The sequence below is a fragment of the Cucurbita moschata genome, unplaced genomic scaffold (assembly GCF_002738365.1).
Source record: "Cucurbita moschata cultivar Rifu unplaced genomic scaffold, Cmos_1.0 Cmo_Scf00004, whole genome shotgun sequence".
In the NCBI taxonomy this organism is placed as follows: Eukaryota; Viridiplantae; Streptophyta; class Magnoliopsida; order Cucurbitales; family Cucurbitaceae; genus Cucurbita; species Cucurbita moschata.
Genome location: NW_019268520.1, coordinates 1,777,974 through 1,795,754, shown reverse-complemented (window position 1 = coordinate 1,795,754; position 17,781 = coordinate 1,777,974). Strand labels below are relative to the sequence as shown.

Below are 17,781 nucleotides of genomic sequence, written 5' to 3'. Positions count from 1 at the left end.
TTTTTTGCAGCAAAAATTATATATTTTAATATAAATCATGTTAGAATAAGTATGTAATGGCCTTTGAAAACACTGTTTTTTTTTTCTTCTAATTATTCTTTAAAAAAATACAATCAGTTGCTTTCTTTAAAAATATATTTAATTTTCAAATTAAAAAAAATCAACGGTTCCTTTATTATTATATAACCAAACATTTTTAAAATTTGAAAATCATATTATTTTAAAAATAATATCATACTCTATTTTTAAAAATATTCGAAAACTATATATAATTTAGTAGATAAAATAGTGATTACTATTTCAAATATTAAATTTACGGACATTTATTAACATTAAGTTTAAGTCTTTCACCCCATAATAAGTTGACTTTTATTTATCCTCAATTTATTAATTTTTTTTTATGTCAAAGTTGTTAAGTTAACGTGAAATTATTGTTGGAATTTTTTGTTACATTATTATTTATTTATTAATTATTATTATTATTATTATTATCTTCCCATCATAAAATTCCACGTCATTTCTATTATCAATCCCATCATTTATTCAAAGTCAACCAATTAAAATCCACTACCATTCTCATTTAAAAGAAAAAAAAAACTTAAATTACAATTATACTTCATAAACACTCAACACTATCTAATATATTTATAAATTGAATATTTTATTTTAATTATACTTAAATATAATAAAATAATTCAATATATATTTATCGGATGAGTTCGGTTGAAATCTCAAATATAAAATTTCATAGTATTTTCATTGTTCAATCAGTTACAAGTTATTTAATTAAATATTTTGATTTGGATAGCATTCATAGACACTATATGACAAGTTGTGTCGATAGATGTAATCATTACACGCAAGTCAATCGTTCATGAAAGGTTTATAATTACAGTTGAATCAAAAGTTTAGATCTTAATCTTAATCAACAATTTATTTATGATCCAACTATAAACTAAGTCTCTCTCTTAGGCCCTCTGTGAAGGTGAGATTAAGTTGTTAAGTCTTGAAATCAACACTTACATGAACAATTTAAATCAAATCATTGTGATAATTACAAAGTAGTCGTATCAATATTGTTACAAAGATACACTCAATTTCATCCATATACTATAAACCATTTGTGTTATTTATTGCATACGATCATTTCCGAGGTTTAAGATTACACTAATAACCTCAAATTTTTCACACGACCCATATGGTTACATTGCAAATAAAATAATCATAATTATTAGTAATTAAATGATTAATTACTAGGCAGGCAAGCAATTGTTGTAAATTCATAAAAATCATTTATTAATCAAAATATCAAATTAAAAAACAATAATAATAATAATAATAATAATTTTATTTCCATGGACTCTTCTTGTTTACTCAAATTCCTTTAAAATAAAAACTCACTTCAACGCCCCTTCTTCCTTTTCCTCTGCTCCATTTTTGCTCTCCCATGGCGGAATCTTCCGACAAGCCCCGACTCCATTTTCTCTTCCGTTGCTTCAGATCTTCCCCCAACGTTCAACGCCAAAAGGCTCACCCGATCGCCTCCCCGAACCGCAGGACTCCGTCGCTTCGTTTTCGATTCAAGAAGTCCTCTGCAACTGTGCCGCTCGACGCCGCCGTACCATGTCACGATGAACTCTCTTTGTCGCCGGAGTTCAATACACCGCCTCCGCCGCCGCTGATTAAAGGCGAAATCATCGTGGATTCGGGCTGTAAGACAATAAAGCCGAGTAAAACTCGGAAGAAATCCGAGTCAACTCAGTCGAATCCGAAATCCGAGTCAACTCAGTCTAATTCCACGGCGGAGAAAAAAACTTCCCCGTCGTTACACTCCGAAAAAGGTTTGAAGAAATCAATCTCTCATCTCCCTACCGCCGCCGCCGCCCTAACTACATCGCTGCCGTCCTCCGACCGCTGGAAACCGCCGACAAATTCCCCAAACAAGAAGTTCGATCTCGTAATTGTAATTGTTGCGGTAGCGATTGTAGTACTGTGGGGACGACTCTGCGCCATACTCTGCACGGCGGCGCTGTTCTACCTCAGACGTTGCCTGAGATCGAAAGCCGAACTGGACGTCGTCATCCACGGAGGAGGTGCTTTTGGTAGGGTTTCATCAGAGGTTTAGGCAAAATACGGTTACGGAAAACCACCATGCGAGGGAGCTTGGAGAATATTCTAATGGCGGAAGTGACCGTCCTTGTATGGTAATTTCTTTTCTAAATTAATGGCTACTCGTGTGGGTCCAAACGCTGTAAAAACCAATAATTTTACTAATTGATATATATATATATATATATATATATATATATATATATATGAAGCTGACCTAAATAAGCCTAAATATAATTAAATAATATCAACAAATAAGTGTGTTATTATTTATTAATTATGTAATAAAGTAAATTAAAATTTTATTGACCAAGATAATATAAATTTAAAGTTTATTCATAAAAATAAATGACAAATTAAAATAACAGCATTAATAGTGAATAAATACTAATTATTATTTTAGTCTATTTTGTTCATATATTTTTAATAATATTAATTTTTAGTAAGAAAAGTATAGTGTGAATATGTTTTCAAAATTTATTGTTTTATTTATATATATGTATAAAAATATCCATCTCCTAAAATTTTGAACGTGCAGCTACAACTATTTGGAGAGTGATGAGGCTGATGCAGAGTGATGAGGATGTTAGCATTCCATTATAGTATATCGTATGTATCATATTTGACCCTTGATTATAGACTAATATATTGTATTGTCGAGAATATTTAGTCTTCATTACAATTTATTATAGGTATCATATTTGACCTTTAATCATAGGCTAATATCGTGTATCCATTTATTGCTCTTTTCATTTTCTCTGTGATTTATTTGATTCGGTAAATGATTATAAATATAGAAATGTTATCCACCATTTAATTACGGTGATTTTAACAAATATTCTCACGTGTGGTTATATCTTTTTATCCTTATCCTTTCAATCTTGGTATCAAGTCATCTCAAATCCCTCGCAAGGATGCTGGACAAGGTATTTTTTATAAACGGTGATGTTGATGTGGAATTTTTCGTGACAACATACCCCGACGTTATATACTCCCTTGCTCATTATCGGCACATTCCTCTTGCATATCCAAGAGTTGATGCTCATAACCCTTATCTGATCACGAGGTACGACGGGACTGTAATCAATCCCCAACCCAAGAGTTTGAGTGCTAATATTCGTTTAAGTATAATATGTCTTAATGAGTTGAGCATGGTGGTGGTGCTCTAGAGCGTAGAAACTCTCTAGCTTTTGCTCATTTCGGCAATCACCCAACTAAGGATATGGTTCCAAATGGATTTCCCCTTGATCGGGAAGGATATGTGTGAGACCCCACATCAGTGTTGAAGAGGGAAACGAAACATTCCTTATAAGGGTGTAGAAACCTTTTTTTAGTATACGCGTTTTAAAACTTTAAGGATATGGTTCCAAATGGGTGGATTTCCCCTTGATCGGGAAGGATATGTGTGAGACCCCACATCAGTGTTGAAGAGGGAAACGAAACATTCCTTATAAGGGTGTAGAAACCTTTTTTTAGTATACGCGTTTTAAAACTTTAAGGGGATAGTATGAAACGGAAAGCCCAAAAAGGACAATATCGACTAGGGGTGGACTTGGGCTGTTATAAATGATATAAGAGCCAAACACCAGACAGTGTGCCAACAAAAACGCTGGGCTCCAAGGGAGGTGAATTGTGAAGCATTCCTTATAAGGGTGTGAAACCTCTCCCTAGTAGACATGTTTTAAACCCTTGAGAGTAAGCCCGAAATGGAAAGTCGAGAGGATAATATCTGCTAGCGGGGAAGTTTGAAAGGGAAAGTCCAAAGAGGACAATATCTACTAACAGTGAACTTGAGTTGTTACAAGAGAGTTTATATTCCAAACGTATCATTTGCAAATGAAGAAGTGAACATGAAGAGGCTCGGTAGCTTTCGGTTCAAGTCCGAGCGTTTGATCACCCAATCAACGGATCAAATACAACCATTAAAGAGTAACACATGTTTGTATAGAGATTGAGGATTAGAAATGGCTAGTTTGCATAGACTTATTTGAGGAACCCAAGATAGTCTAAATGATTTCTATTCTAATTTACACAACCAATTAACAAAACAAAGGATGAACATAACTCCTACTCACTTGAAGATTTGGATATGAAGCCTTCACTTTTATCCTAAATTTTAAACTAACTAGCTATCAAAAAAACCCGGACCTGCTCGAGAAAGTAGCTCCTTGCCAGCATCCTTCCCCATTGCTATCATATCGTCAATGGCGTACGAACCTCGTCGAGAAGTTTCAAGAACTGTAAAAGATGTAGATATTCAATGTTCTAGCAATGTAGAAGTTATTTCATTCGAACATGAACGTTTGAGATCGTACCTCGGGTTCCGTCCGGGGAAGCTACCAACCCTTTGAATATACAATTGCCATCTTCATCCCTCGACGCATATCCCGCAATCGGGGTTCGGCATGATCCATCAAGAGTCTCGAGGAAAGCTCTCTCACAAACAACAGCCAGTCTTGTTTCCTCATGGTTTAATGAGGCTAAGTACTCAGCCTGCAAATATTGATTTGTATAGCAATGAACTTTCATGGACAAATATTGATTTGTATAGCCAATGAAAACGCACCATTTTGTCATCGTCGCTTCGACAGGCGATACCGATAGCTCCCTGAGCAACAGCTGGAAGCATTTCATCGATTGAAAGGATCGAAGTAACGTTTTCTGTCATATTTAAACGTCGAAGTCCAGCTAGAGCTAATAGTGTTGCTTGGACTACTCCTTCGTTTAGTTTTTTCAACCTTGTTTGGACATTACCTCGAAAATTTTCGAGTACCTAACAAATGACACCAACAAACAATGGAAAAAACGAGATTGAGTATCAGAACCAACATACAAGATTGAAGATTTAAGACTCATTAAACACTACCATGCTAGTAGATATTGTCTGTTTTGGCCCATTACGTATCGCTATCAACCTCACGGTTTTAAAACGCGTATGCTAGTGAGAGGTTTCCAGTGTATAAAGAATGCTTAGATCTTACAATCCACCCCCCTTGGGGGCCTAGTGTCCTCGTTAGCAAACCGTCTAGTGTCTGACTCTGATACCACTTGTACTAGTCTAAGCCTACAGATAGTAGATACTGTCCTCTTTGGGCTTTCCCTTCAAGGGCTTCCTCTCAAGATTTTAAAACGTGTCTACTAGGAAGAGGTTTCCACACCCTTATAAGAAATGTTTCGTTCACCTCTCCAACCAACATGGGATCTCACACATAAACGTTCCATCAAGAATCAGAATTCAACATACACCACAACAATGTCAACGTAGAACATAAACTTTTTGGATGTTTTTCCATTACATAACACACCATACTTACTTCGAGGGACGGATATCGATTCAGTAGCTGAGACTTTCTTCTCAGTGAAGCTGTACCGACGACGCTTCCAGCTGGAAGCTCGGCAAGTGAACCTGCACGTAGAGAAATGAATGCGTCCCGGACGTCCTCCCTCGGAAGGTTACACGGGAGGATGGTTTTCTCAGGTAAGTAAGTTGGGACATCTTTCATTGAGTGAACAGCAATGTCTATGTCACCATTGATAAGTGCATCATCAATCTCTTTTGTAAATAAGCCTTTCCCACCAATGTCTGCAAGTGGCTGAGAGAGTATTTTGTCACCAGTGGTTTTGATAACAACAATCTGAATGGCACCATCTTCAGCTAGCTCAGGATGGGAAGCCATGAGCTTGTCTCTTGTCTCATGAGCCTGGGCAAGTGCTAATGGGCTGTCCTGACACAGAAGAAGATAAAGTAAACCCAATCAAACAAGCATATAGAAAATGAAGTACATTGTGTTTATAGGCATAGTTCCAGGTTTAGATAAGAAAACTACGAGCCTTGACGTAACCGTCTAAGCCCACCGCTAGTATATATTGTTCTCTTTAGACTTTTCCTTCTAAGCTTCCCCTTAAGGTTTTTAAAACGCGTTTGCTAGAAGAGGTTTCCACACCCTTATAAAGAATGTTTCGTCCTCCCCAACCGATGTGGGATCTCACAATCCACCCCCTTTGGGCCCAACGTCCTCACTGGCACTTGTTCCCTTCTCAAATCGACGTGGGACCCCTAATCCACACCCCTTCGGAGTCCAATGACCTTGCTAGCACACCGCCTCGTGTCCTCCCTCCTTTGGGGCTAAGCCTTCCGGTTGCACATTGCCCGGTGTCTGGCTTTGATACCATTTGTAACAACCTAAGGCCATCGCTAGTAAATATTGTCCTCTTTGGGGTTCCCCTCAAGTTTTTAGAACGTGTCTGCTAGGGAGAGGTTTCCACACTCTTATGGAGAATGTTTCGTCCTCCTCAACTGATGTGGGATCTCCCAATCCACCCCCTTTGGGGCCCAACGTCTTTGATGGCACACTGCCTCGTGTCCACCCTCCTTCGAGGCTCATCCTTCCACTGACATATCACCCGGTGTCTGGCGACAATACCATTTATAACGGCCCAATCCCACCACTAACATATATTGTCCTCTTTGAACTTTCACTTCTGGGCTTCCCCTCAAGATTTTAAAACGCGTATGCTAGGGAGAGGTTTCCACACCCTTATAAAGAATGCTTCGTTCTCCTCCACAACCGACGTAGGATCTCACAATAGACTTACTCTTCTAACGAAGAACTGATTCTACTCTAACAGCACCAGATTGGATCCAAACATTTAGATTGTAAGGTAAAACACTATCACTGCCATGATTGATAGCATGAGCAGCATAAACACTTCATCTGAACTTAATCACAGTTAAAATGCACAAATTGAACTGATCCAAACCCTTAAACAACAACTCAATGCCGTACATTATCCCTCAAATCAGCCACAAACTCATGATTAGAAACTGAACACATCCAAAAACATAAACCAAAAGAAAATCTAAAAAAGACCCACAAAACAAAAAAGTTATACCTTCCTCTGGTGCCAATTCTGAGGAGAGCAACCTTGGTCTTCCCTGCCTGCTGCTCCACAGCAACAGAGGCTCTTATGAGGCCAAACCCATGAAGTTTCTTGGGGCCATTAGTGAAAGCCGGAGGTTTAAGGGAAAGTGAGGAGAACCCAGGAAGAGAAAGGGAGGCAAGATTACAAGGGTGAGCCATGGGAGAGTGGCTTACAGAAGGGGAAGATAAAGCAACCATTTGAGAAGACGAAGAAGAAGAAGAAGAAGAAGAAGAAGAAAGAAAAAGGAGATGGGTTAGCTTAGAAGGGATTGTTTTTGATGACCCAACAGGCCAAATCTCTGCATTCGCGTTGGCAGATAGGATTCTCATCCATTTCACTTCCATTTGCAAAACTTTTTAAAAAAAAAATAAAATAAAAAAGGGATTTTTACGGTCCGGTTCAAGACGGTTTGATCTGTTCATACTCGGATTGGACCGGCCATCAAGATTGGTTTTGCTTTTCCTTATTTTAAATATTTTTTAAAAAATATGATATGGGTTTGGTTGAATTGTAACCCGAAAAGTTGGTCGGGTCAGTCCAAAATATATATATATATATAAACATAATGAGTGTGCATATTTTCTTTTGGATGAAAATAAACATAATTAAGACATTTAAAATATTGCTATGTCCTAAAACTAAATCAAATTAAATCCGAGGGCAAAAAACGGTCAACCAAATGTGCAGGTTCGAACCCGCGCCGATGAACGAAGACTATGAGGCTGCTCTCTCAGACATTTCGTAGCCAAAAACTCCCAATTTCAAGCCCAGAAGTTTCGAAATCTTCTTCTTCATCAACTAAGGTTCCAACATTGATCGTCAAATCAGAGCCGGAGCCGAAGAAATGGTGCGTTTATCTCATCATCTCCTCCAATCCCCCCATCAAAACCTATGTAGGAGTCACCCTCGACTTTGATCGACGGTATGTCGAATTTCTTCTCTTACGTTTCTTGTTTTAATCCCAGATTCCATGATTTGGTGTTGAAATTTTTTCTAGGTCGTGTTCGATTTAGCCTTAAAAATTGATATTTCGAGCTTTTAGGTTAAACATTTGGCTTCATATTGTTGAATAATCTGACTCGATCAAACTCACACACCGATGAACCAGAAATTAAATAAAGAGACACAAAGATTTACGTCATTCATCCACGGACTGCCACCAATCACAATAATCAAAGTGTATATACAAAGTCTCACTTCCTCTCAAATGCCACTAGGTAAATACAAAATGACACTCAATCTCAATAACCATCCTAGAAGATCATTTATATAAGCATACAAGATGATTCATGTATCAATATGAGAGATGAACCATATGAATTCCAGTAGGTGTATGCATAGGAGAAGGGAATAGGAGAAGGGAATGTACCAAAAATGTTCATGAATCCGATTCTTTATGTCAATTTACAACCGTTACTAGGTGAATAAGTGCAATTCTTTGAAAAATATGCTCAAATTGTGTCACTTGTTATGGATATAACTTTGTATTGAGTCAATTTGGTGCATAAAGACGAGGTTGGTCTTTGAAAAAGAACTTGGGTTTAGGTGCTGAACTGCTTGATTAATCAGTCGAGGTATTGATTTTCTTTTGAGCTTGTAAGATAGGGAGTGTTTTGGGATCATGCCCACACTGTTGTGAGATATGCTTTACGCATAAGCGGTATTCAAATATTTCCTAATGTCACGAAGTTGTATTCTTGTACAGTTTAAAACAACATAATGGTGAAATAAAAGGTGGTGCAAAGGCAACTCGAGCGGGGCGACCCTGGATTTGTGCGTGCAAAATTCATGGTTTTAAAGACCAAAGTCAAGGTATCCATTTAAAATAGAATTTCTAGGGCATTGCCTGCCTATTTGTGATTGTAGTCATTCTAGACATTATGTTGCTTAGGGCTCTTGAACAGGTGAGATATTTCCTAGTTTCTTTGTTCTGGTAGTGATCTTCCTAAGTTAGATGTAACAGTCCAAGCCACCGCTAGCACTTCTAGCAGATATTGTTCTCTTTGAACTTTTCTTTTCGGACCAGAACCTTAACCTGACGCCTTTGACCAACTCGGGCATCTAATGGTATCAGAGCCAGACATCGAGCGGTGTGCCAGCGAGGACGCTGACCCCCAAGGGGGGTGGATTGTGAGATCTCACATCGGTTGGAGAGGGGAACGAAACATTCTTTATAAGGGTGTGAAAAATTCTCCCTAGCAAACGCGTTTTTAAAACTATGAGGCTTACGACGATATGTAACAGGACAAAGTGGACAATATTTGCTAGTAGTTGACTTGAGCTGTTACATTAGATGTCAATGGTCAGATGTATTTCAGACTTTCTCGTATTGTGAATACTATTTCCGTGAGAAACAATCTTTATTCATTGCTCCACGCTGATATTTATTATAAGATGCATTTTAATCATCATGGATTGATTTAGTTGTGACCAAAGACCATGTAAATAAATGAAGAACTTGAAGAGAATGAGTTCAAATTATGGTGCCGATCCATGTAGAATATTGTACAAGTTACCTAGCATCCAAATGTCGTAGGGCGAGATTGTTGTCGTGTGAGAATAGCTGAGGTGTGCATAAGTTGTGCTAGTGTGGTAATCTCCCGCTCCCAAATTATATGCATGTTAGGACTCATACCTTCCAAATGGGGCCTTCCATCTTTAGTGTATTTTGATTTGATTTTTTCCCCTGGAAATGAAACAAGCTGCAACTTATAGCATTTCTGATTTAAATAGCAGCTTGAAAGCCCCCTTGTTTTTTAGTTTTTTTATTTTTATTTTTTTTTATTTATCAAACTGATAAAGGAAAGAAGGTGGGTCGTTAAGGCCAAGGCAAGGGGCAGCTCCCTTGTTGAAGTAGTATCAAGGCAAGGGGCGTCAGTAATGGCCCCACGCGTAGGCGTCTCGACTTGTTGCTATGAACATTCTTCAAGTTCATATCTCAAGAGCCTGTTTTGACCGGCTTTCTAAGAGCTTAAAAATATGATTGGTTTGACTCAAAACACATCATTCTAAACATGTCTTGCAGTTCTATTTGGATCACCAACCCGATAATCAAATTTCTCTAGAGCTTTCGAACCGAGAAATGTTGGATAAAATCATTCCCACACCTTTACTGATGCTGTTTTCGTGTACTTTGGTATGCAGCTTGTGAGTTTGAATCAAAATGGAAAGAAATTTGCAGGAAAATGTGCCATATGAGAAAGGAAGAAGTAGATGATGTGACATTAAGGTTGCTGAAGCAAAGGCAGAGAGCTCTGGGAAAAGTGAAAGGTCTGTTTGATTGCACTCAATTTGAGTTTGATTGGGAACTCGATCCCTCCTGATTCTTTTACAATATTTATCAATTTATTACCAAAAGTTGTTTATTAGATAAAATGCTAAATTAATTAAAATCTCCTTAAACTTTACTTTTCATAAAATAAAACATTTTTAAATCTTCATAAGTTTCTTCAAAAAAGTTCAAAAATGCTATTACCGTTAATTTTGGTTGGAAATCGATACTACTCTGTTTCAAAAATATCCTTTGAACTTTCAAAAGTAGAATACCTTAGAGTTTTCAAAAGTTTCGTCATAATATCTTTGAACTTTTTTAAAAACTTAAAAAATAGAAAATACATTTATCATCTCAAAAGTACTCGGACACTTTTTAAAGTGACATTAAAACGTTTGTAGGTAATATATAAGACATCGATAAATGGTTTTCATTCATACATTAATAGTAAGATTTTTTTTTCTTGAATTTTTTTAAAAAGTTAAAATATATTAATGTTTCTTTTAAAATTGTATAGGTATTTTTTAAATATAGGATTAATGATATTTGAATTGTTTAAAAAATGTTTAAGGGTATTAATGTAACATTTAAAAGTTTTAAGGGTATTTTTGAAATAGTATTAGAAGTTTAAAGATATTTTTGAAATAAACTATTACTCGTTTTCATCCAAAACTAACGATAATTGTGTTTTTAAGTTTTTTTTTTTATTTTTAATTCAAGAGTATTTTTTAGATAAAGTAGAAATTTTAAAGATATTTTTATTAATTTAGTATAAAGCAACTAAAAAATAAATAAAATGTTATGAATTGGAACCAAATATATATTTTTAAATATAAGTAAAAAATAAATAAATAATTGCCATTTTTTAAGTTTTATAATTATCAAATAAAAAAAATTAAACTTAAATTTACTGTTTATAACCAAATTTGTAAATTAACCGCTTACAATAAAAACGAAATTAAATGAGCAACGCATGATCCACTCGGCGATCATACTCTTTACACACGCGCTCAAAGCCGCGTACCCTACAAACATACTAACGTCCGATTTAAACCTCAAAAGCTGCGGGAAAAACAGCCAAAAAACTCGTCGCCATCACGAACCCAATCATTAACGACGCCGGTACAACCGGCGGCGCCCGGAACTTCCCGCCCACCGCTGACTTTAACGCCATCTCCCAAACTTTCAATTTTAATAATCAATAAGTCTTTAAAATAAATAACAGACCATATGATGAAGCATCGTCACACTATCATATGGTGAACCTTCCTTTCCTATGTTATATATGTGTGTGATTTTTTTTTTTTTTAATATTTTATGAGTTTGTTTGTTCCCGAACGAAAATCTGTCGTCCTCGTCCTCATCCTCGTTGGAGCAGTGGAGTCGTGTTGTGTTGTCATTGTGATGAAGCCCACCACTTGCAGGTATTGTCTGTTTTGACATGTTACATATCACCGTCAGTCTCACGATTTTAAAACGTGCTACTAAAGAAAGGTTTCTAAACCTTTATTAAGAAATATTTCTTTCCCACTCTTCCACCCACGTGGAGGCTAATTAAAGAAAATATCATATTTATATAAATAAAGATATTATCGAATTTTTTAAAAAAATTCGAAAACAAAACAGGAACACCTATATTTAAAGTGAATAGTATTATGTTGGAAGGTCATGGTACATATATAAATAAATAAATAAATAATAAACCTAATATAATTTTATAAATAAAATACTAAAATTCTCGAAAAGCAAAAAAGGTTACCCTTTTAAATCTCTTCCTTTAAAAAAGTTGAATAATGACAATCTAACCTATTCCTCGTGAATCACGATGATACAAATGGATTTCATTAATATTCTTTTATATATATATATATATATATATATATATATATATATATATAAATCACGAGAATACAAATTGATTCTATTAATATTCTTTTATATAGTATAAATATTATATTACAAAGTATTATAATTTATAAGAATGAGACATGAAAGAATTAAAGAAACTTATCCATTATTTTTTAAAATTTAAAATACAATTAAATTAAAAAAAAAAAAGGAATTATACATAAATTTAAAAGATTTTAGATCCCAAATTGTAATTTAATTAGGTTGGTAAAATGAAAGATTTATTTGACTTGAAATGAAATGAACAACGGTCCGATTAACTCGGCCGTCACACTCTTCACAAACGCGCCCAAAGCCGCGTACTCTTCAAGCATTCTGACATCCGCTTTAAACCTCAAAAGCTGCGGGAAAAAGAGCCAAAAACTCGTCGCCATCACGAACCCGATCGTTAACACCCCAGATACAACCCGCGGCGGCCGGAACCTCCCGCCCACCGCTGACTTCACCGCCATCTCCGCCGCCAGACAAACTCCATGTATCAGAAAGAACCAACTCACCTCCCAAGTCGGCGTCAGTCTTCCCATGTAGAAGTAGATCAGTTCGTGCATAACACCGGAGACAGCAAATGTCGCCATAACCGCTATAATCGCCGCCGGTTTCTTCCCGACGACAGTGCCGGCGAGTTTCCGGCACGGATCGAAAACCGCGGGGCGGAGGATTCTGGAGGAAACTAGATTCCATCGTCGCCCCCAAAAGTCCTGTAACGAATCAGAGAGATAGGGCTCATCGAAAAAGGGCAATAACTCGACTCCGAGCACCGCCTCCGCCAGGGCGGTGGCTCCGCCGATGAGAATTTCGAGGAGGAGGTAAATTAGGAGGCAGAAGAAAATTAGAACCACATTTGGGTAGAATCGATTTTTGAAATAGATCGCGGCGAATGTGAGGATTAGGAACCCTAATTTTGCGGCGAAGCTCAGAGGGAGAAGCGGATCGGGATCGGAGCGGTTGGGCGGAGATTTGTGTTCGGGGATGTCGATTGGGAGGCAGGCGACGGCGAGGAAGCGGCGGAGGGAGGAGGAGGTGGCGGCAAAACAGAGAGGGCCTTTGCCGAAGGCAAAGAGGAGGAGCTTGAAGCTGCCGAGCCAGCCGATGAAGAAGCCGAGGGTGCCGCGGAGATGGATGGTTTGGAATTGGAGAGGAATGTAGAGGAAGAGGAAGAAGAAGGGAAGAACAAAGAGGAATTTGAGGAACCCATTTGGGATTGAGTTTCTAATTGAGAAACAGAGGCAGAGAGAAGAGGCAATCAGGAACAGAGTTTGAATGAATGCATGAATCTCGGCAGCCATTAATGGCGGAACAGAGCTCAAAAATGGAGGTGAAAGGTACGAGGTTGCTTTGTTTCTTGTTCTTCTTCTTGTTTGTTTTCGATTTTAAAGGATTTCGTAGGAAATAAAAATTGGGTTTAGTGGGATCAATGAAGCTGTCCCAAAAAAAATATATTATACGAAATGAAGAAGATATGAATATCGAATCAAGATCGAGCTTAGTTGTTGATTTTGTAATCAGGTCAACGCTAAACCACATAGTAATTTTGTCGTATGGACTTTGATGTTTAAGTTAGATTAGAAGCTTTTATAATGTAATAGAGATTGGAGTAATCCCACGAGACCGTGTATAAAAAGGTTCGGAATCCTATTACGACCTTATTATAATTCAAAAGGGAAGCTTTGATAAAGGGGTGCAAGTATTTTCGGCTGAGTTCATTAATGTAATGAAACTCAATCATGTGAAAAACGGGTCTTAGAGCGTAATCTTTATTCATATCATATAATCTTTCAGAAGCTAGCATTGCTAGTTGCCTCCTACTTGTTGACAAATAATCAGTAGTTGTTGGACGGGACGGGTCTTAGACGGTATGCTCTAGTTGTGGCCTGTCTAAAGGAAGGGAAGAACACAACGAGAAAGAATAGGGAGGGGATTGGCTTCTCTCGATTCATACAAATGATGGGTACCATAAGTCGTTTCTAGTTAAGGAAAAGAGCGGTTCTCGAAAAACAATGCAGTACTTGCTCAAGTGGGAGAGTGAAAAGTGCAAAACAACACTTCCAATAGAGTCACAAAGATGTAATTATACGGAAAATTAACCTAGGGCACTTCAATTTAGGTTTAGAAATTGAGTAGAGTTAACCCCCGAGTTCCCTAAGTCACGACATGCATTGGGCATGTCCTATTTGACAAAAAAGATGAATTATCGACCTTGACCTTGGTCAACGCAAATCCAATCATTTATTCTCACGAGCATTTACAATCAAATGTATATTTTACGTATCAAATATTTTCACAGTTTTAATATTAATTTATATACCTTAATAATTTTATTTCAATAAAAAACTAATATTAATTGGTTTATGAGATTGAGGTGTGTGAAATCTCCTTATATTTTTTTAATATCATTCTAATTTTTAAATCAGCTTAAATCACATAAATTAAATAAAATTATTATGTTCACATAATCCCACCAACCAATCAAAAAAATTATAACATAACTCTTAAGTTAATTTAAAAAATATATTTGTTACATAATACGAATATTGTAATAAAATATATTTTTATAATATACTTGATTTATACGCGATCTTAAAATAATTAATTAAAACTTATTGGAGTTCAAGTTGTCCATGGATCCTTTGACTTTCTTTTATTTGCGTAAAATTGCTTCCAATTACTTATTTTTATAATATATATATATAATAATAATACCCTCGAAAATGTGCTACCAATATTTTATACTTTTCCTTTAATGATTTAATCATTTTTAATTGATATAATATATATACGGAATGAATTTAAATATAGACGCGTATGAATTCTTAATTTTATAAAATTTAAAACGTGTGAATTATATTAAATTTTGATAAATTATAAAAAATATCATCATATTAAATCAGCTACAAAAGTTATTGTAACCACCGTCATAACAAACTCGAATGCACGATCTTTTTATGAAATATTAATATTCTCGATTAATAAATTTATAAAAAAGTAAAATATTTAATAATTCGGTCTTATATAAACTAATTATATATGATACTTACTTGGATCATGTTAATGCTACTCGAAAAAGACGTTAAAGATCCTATAAAGATCTTATAGGTTATTGATCGATCATGATGGACTTGCATAACCTTAATTTTAAATGATTAAAAAAAAAGAAAAAGAAAAAGAAAAAACTCAACTGACCAATGGGAAAGCGAGTTTCTTTATAAAACTGACCAACGCCGCGTACTCTTCAAACGCCTTCACGTCAATCTTCAACCTCATGAACTGCGGGAAAAACAACCAAATCGCAGTGGAGAAGATGAAAACCAGCGTCACCGGCACCGATACCGCCGCCGGTAGCCGCCGCTTCTCGGGCAACACCTTCTTCACTAGAATCTCCACCGTCAAAGCAAATCCATGGATAACAAAGAACCACGTCAGCTCCCAGTTGGGCTTCATTCGGCCCAAATAATAAAATATCAATTCGTGCATAATCGCCGACACCAAAAACGTCGCCATCACTCCCGGCAATGGCGCCCACTTCCGTCCGACGACCTTAGCGGCAATCTTGACCGTCGGTTTGTAAATCGTCGGCTGAAGAATGTTCGTCGCCATCAGATTCCACCGCCTCCCCCAAAAATCCTGAAGCGAAGTCGAGAAGTACGGATCGTGAAATTGCGGCTCGAGTTCGATCCCGAGCAGAGTCCGTCCGAAAAATTGCGTGATCGCTAAAATAATCTCAAGAAAAAAGTACACGTGCCAGCTATAAATGAACAAGATTACTTTCGGGTGAATAAACTCCGAGTAATCGTACAATTTCACCATTAATGCAACGATTAGGGCTTTAATCCAGTAGTTGAGGAACGATTTGGGTTCTTGATTTAGGGTTTCGTGGTGATTTTTAGGGCTCTGTTTCTCCGAGGGGTTTTGGAGGATCTTGATCGGCAAGCAAGAGAGAGCGAGAAATCGGCGGAGAGGGAGCGGCGGAGTGGCGGAGAGAGGGCCATTGCCGGCGGTGAAGAGAAGGAGCTTGAAGTTTGCGAGCCAAGCGATGAAGAAGGCGGTAGAGCCGCCGAGGTGGACTGAAGTTAGCTGCAGAGGGAGGAGGAAGAAGAGAACGACGACAGGAGCGATGGCGAGGAACCGGCCGGCGCCGGGAGGGAGTATTTTTCCGGCGGTATGGCAGTAACAGAGAGACATACAGACGATTAACCAGACCATGATGAAGTTAATGACTTCTCCCTCCATTTCCCCTCTCTCTCTCTAGATCTGGTTCTCTCTCTAGAAATGGAAGTGAAGACGGAGGAGATTACTGAAATTCTGCAATTTTCTAGAATTTTAAATTATTATTATTTTTTTTTTCTGGTTTTTTAAAATACTTTTTTTAATCTGACAATCTTTAAGTTTTGTTTCCATAATTTATTAAATCTTAAATTAGTCGGAAATTGGTTTATTTTTTAAAAAAATTATTCAGTATATTTTATTATTATTTCAATTTAATATAAATTAATTGTATAAATTAAAAATAAGATTTATCGAATAATTCTCTTTAAATATATACCTATAAAAATATATAATTTTGTTTCTTTACACGTTTAAAATTCTCTTTAAATAGATACTTTTTTGCTAGAAATAAATAATTTAATTAAATGTCCTTAGGTCAAAACTTAACTTCAAGAACAAAAATTTATTTGCAGTTAACTCATTAATCTAGTCTCCCATCAGACGGTTAGGATCCTAATGTTAGGATTGCAACTCACTTTGATCTAAATGAAGAGTTCCAAGCACAAAACAATAATGATAATTATAATAAATTAAATAACCCAATGGCAACCAATCCTTAAAGAGGACAATATTTGTGTGCTAATCAGGACGCTGGCTCCAAAGAGATGGATTTGAGGGCAATCCCACATAGATTGGAGGAAGGAAAGAGTGCCAGCAAGGACGCTGGCCACGAAGGGGATGGATTGTGATATCTCACATTGTTGGAGAGGAGAACAAACCACCCTTTATAAGGGTGTACACCTAAGATACGCGTTTCACCGTTTATCTTCACCTAAGATACGCGTTTCACCGTTTATCTTCCCCTAAGATACGCGTTTCACCGTTTATCTTCCCCTAAGATACGCGTTTCACCGTTTATCTTCCCCTAAGATACGCGTTTCACCGTTTATCTTCCCCTAAGATACGCGTTACGCGTTTCACCGTTTATCTTCCCCTAAGATACGCGTTACGCGTTTCACCGTTTATCTTCCCCTAAGATACGCGTTACGTGTTTCACCGTTTATCTTCCCCTAAGATACGCGTTACGCGTTTCACCGTTTATCTTCCCCTAAGATACGCGTTACGCGTTTCACCGTTTATCTTCCCCTAAGATACGCGTTACGCGTTTCACCGTTTATCTTCCCCTAAGATACGCGTTTCACCGTTTATCTTCCCCTAAGATACGCGTTTCACCGTTTATCCTCCCCTAAGATACGCGTTTCACCGTTTATCTTCCCCTAAGATAGGCGATAGGCGTTTCACCGTTTATCTTCCCCTAAGATACGCGTTACGTGTTTCACCGTTTATCTTCCCCTAAGATACGCGTT

The 17,781-nt window shown here is 37.0% G+C and overlaps 5 protein-coding genes across 7 annotated transcripts; 2 read left to right on the top strand and 3 right to left on the bottom strand.

Annotated features, from left to right (window-relative positions):
- Positions 1 to 1,390: 1,390 nt before the first annotated feature.
- On the top strand, positions 1,391 to 3,346 carry LOC111441760. 3 transcript variants are annotated; one of them, XM_023078861.1, is made up of 2 exons: positions 1,391 to 2,199; positions 3,002 to 3,346. In XM_023078861.1, exon 1 carries the CDS (start codon positions 1,448 to 1,450, stop codon positions 2,123 to 2,125), a length of 678 nt encoding a protein of 225 aa, XP_022934629.1. In that variant the 5' UTR covers positions 1,391 to 1,447; the 3' UTR covers positions 2,126 to 2,199; positions 3,002 to 3,346. The 3 variants fall into 3 exon arrangements, with proteins under 3 accessions (XP_022934629.1, XP_022934628.1, XP_022934627.1); XM_023078860.1 differs by having other exon boundaries at positions 1,391 to 2,204; XM_023078859.1 differs by lacking the exon at positions 3,002 to 3,346 and adding an exon at positions 2,648 to 2,816 and having other exon boundaries at positions 1,391 to 2,204.
- Positions 3,347 to 4,031: 685 nt separating this feature from the next.
- On the bottom strand, positions 4,032 to 7,357 carry LOC111441758 (porphobilinogen deaminase, chloroplastic-like). Its single transcript, XM_023078856.1, has 5 exons — positions 7,003 to 7,357; positions 5,424 to 5,829; positions 4,676 to 4,882; positions 4,425 to 4,602; positions 4,032 to 4,347 (listed from the first exon to the last, which is right to left on the bottom strand). Exons 1-5 carry the CDS (start codon positions 7,227 to 7,229, stop codon positions 4,235 to 4,237), a joined length of 1,131 nt encoding a protein of 376 aa, XP_022934624.1. The 5' UTR covers positions 7,230 to 7,357; the 3' UTR covers positions 4,032 to 4,234.
- Positions 7,358 to 7,670: 313 nt separating this feature from the next.
- Positions 7,671 to 10,403, top strand: LOC111441428 (structure-specific endonuclease subunit slx1). Its single transcript, XM_023078416.1, has 3 exons — positions 7,671 to 7,954; positions 8,738 to 8,844; positions 10,177 to 10,403. The coding sequence occupies exons 1-3, from the start codon at positions 7,749 to 7,751 to the stop codon at positions 10,353 to 10,355; spliced, it is 492 nt and encodes a 163-aa protein (XP_022934184.1). The 5' UTR covers positions 7,671 to 7,748; the 3' UTR covers positions 10,356 to 10,403.
- A 2,000-nt stretch (positions 10,404 to 12,403) lies between these two features.
- LOC111441426 (acyl-CoA--sterol O-acyltransferase 1-like) lies at positions 12,404 to 13,512 on the bottom strand. Its single transcript, XM_023078413.1, has one exon. It carries the CDS (start codon positions 13,495 to 13,497, stop codon positions 12,433 to 12,435), a length of 1,065 nt encoding a protein of 354 aa, XP_022934181.1. The 5' UTR covers positions 13,498 to 13,512; the 3' UTR covers positions 12,404 to 12,432.
- A 1,687-nt stretch (positions 13,513 to 15,199) lies between these two features.
- LOC111441427 (acyl-CoA--sterol O-acyltransferase 1-like) lies at positions 15,200 to 16,526 on the bottom strand. The gene has a single exon (XM_023078415.1). The coding sequence runs from the start codon at positions 16,436 to 16,438 to the stop codon at positions 15,383 to 15,385; it is 1,056 nt and encodes a 351-aa protein (XP_022934183.1). The 5' UTR covers positions 16,439 to 16,526; the 3' UTR covers positions 15,200 to 15,382.
- Positions 16,527 to 17,781: the final 1,255 nt, after the last annotated feature.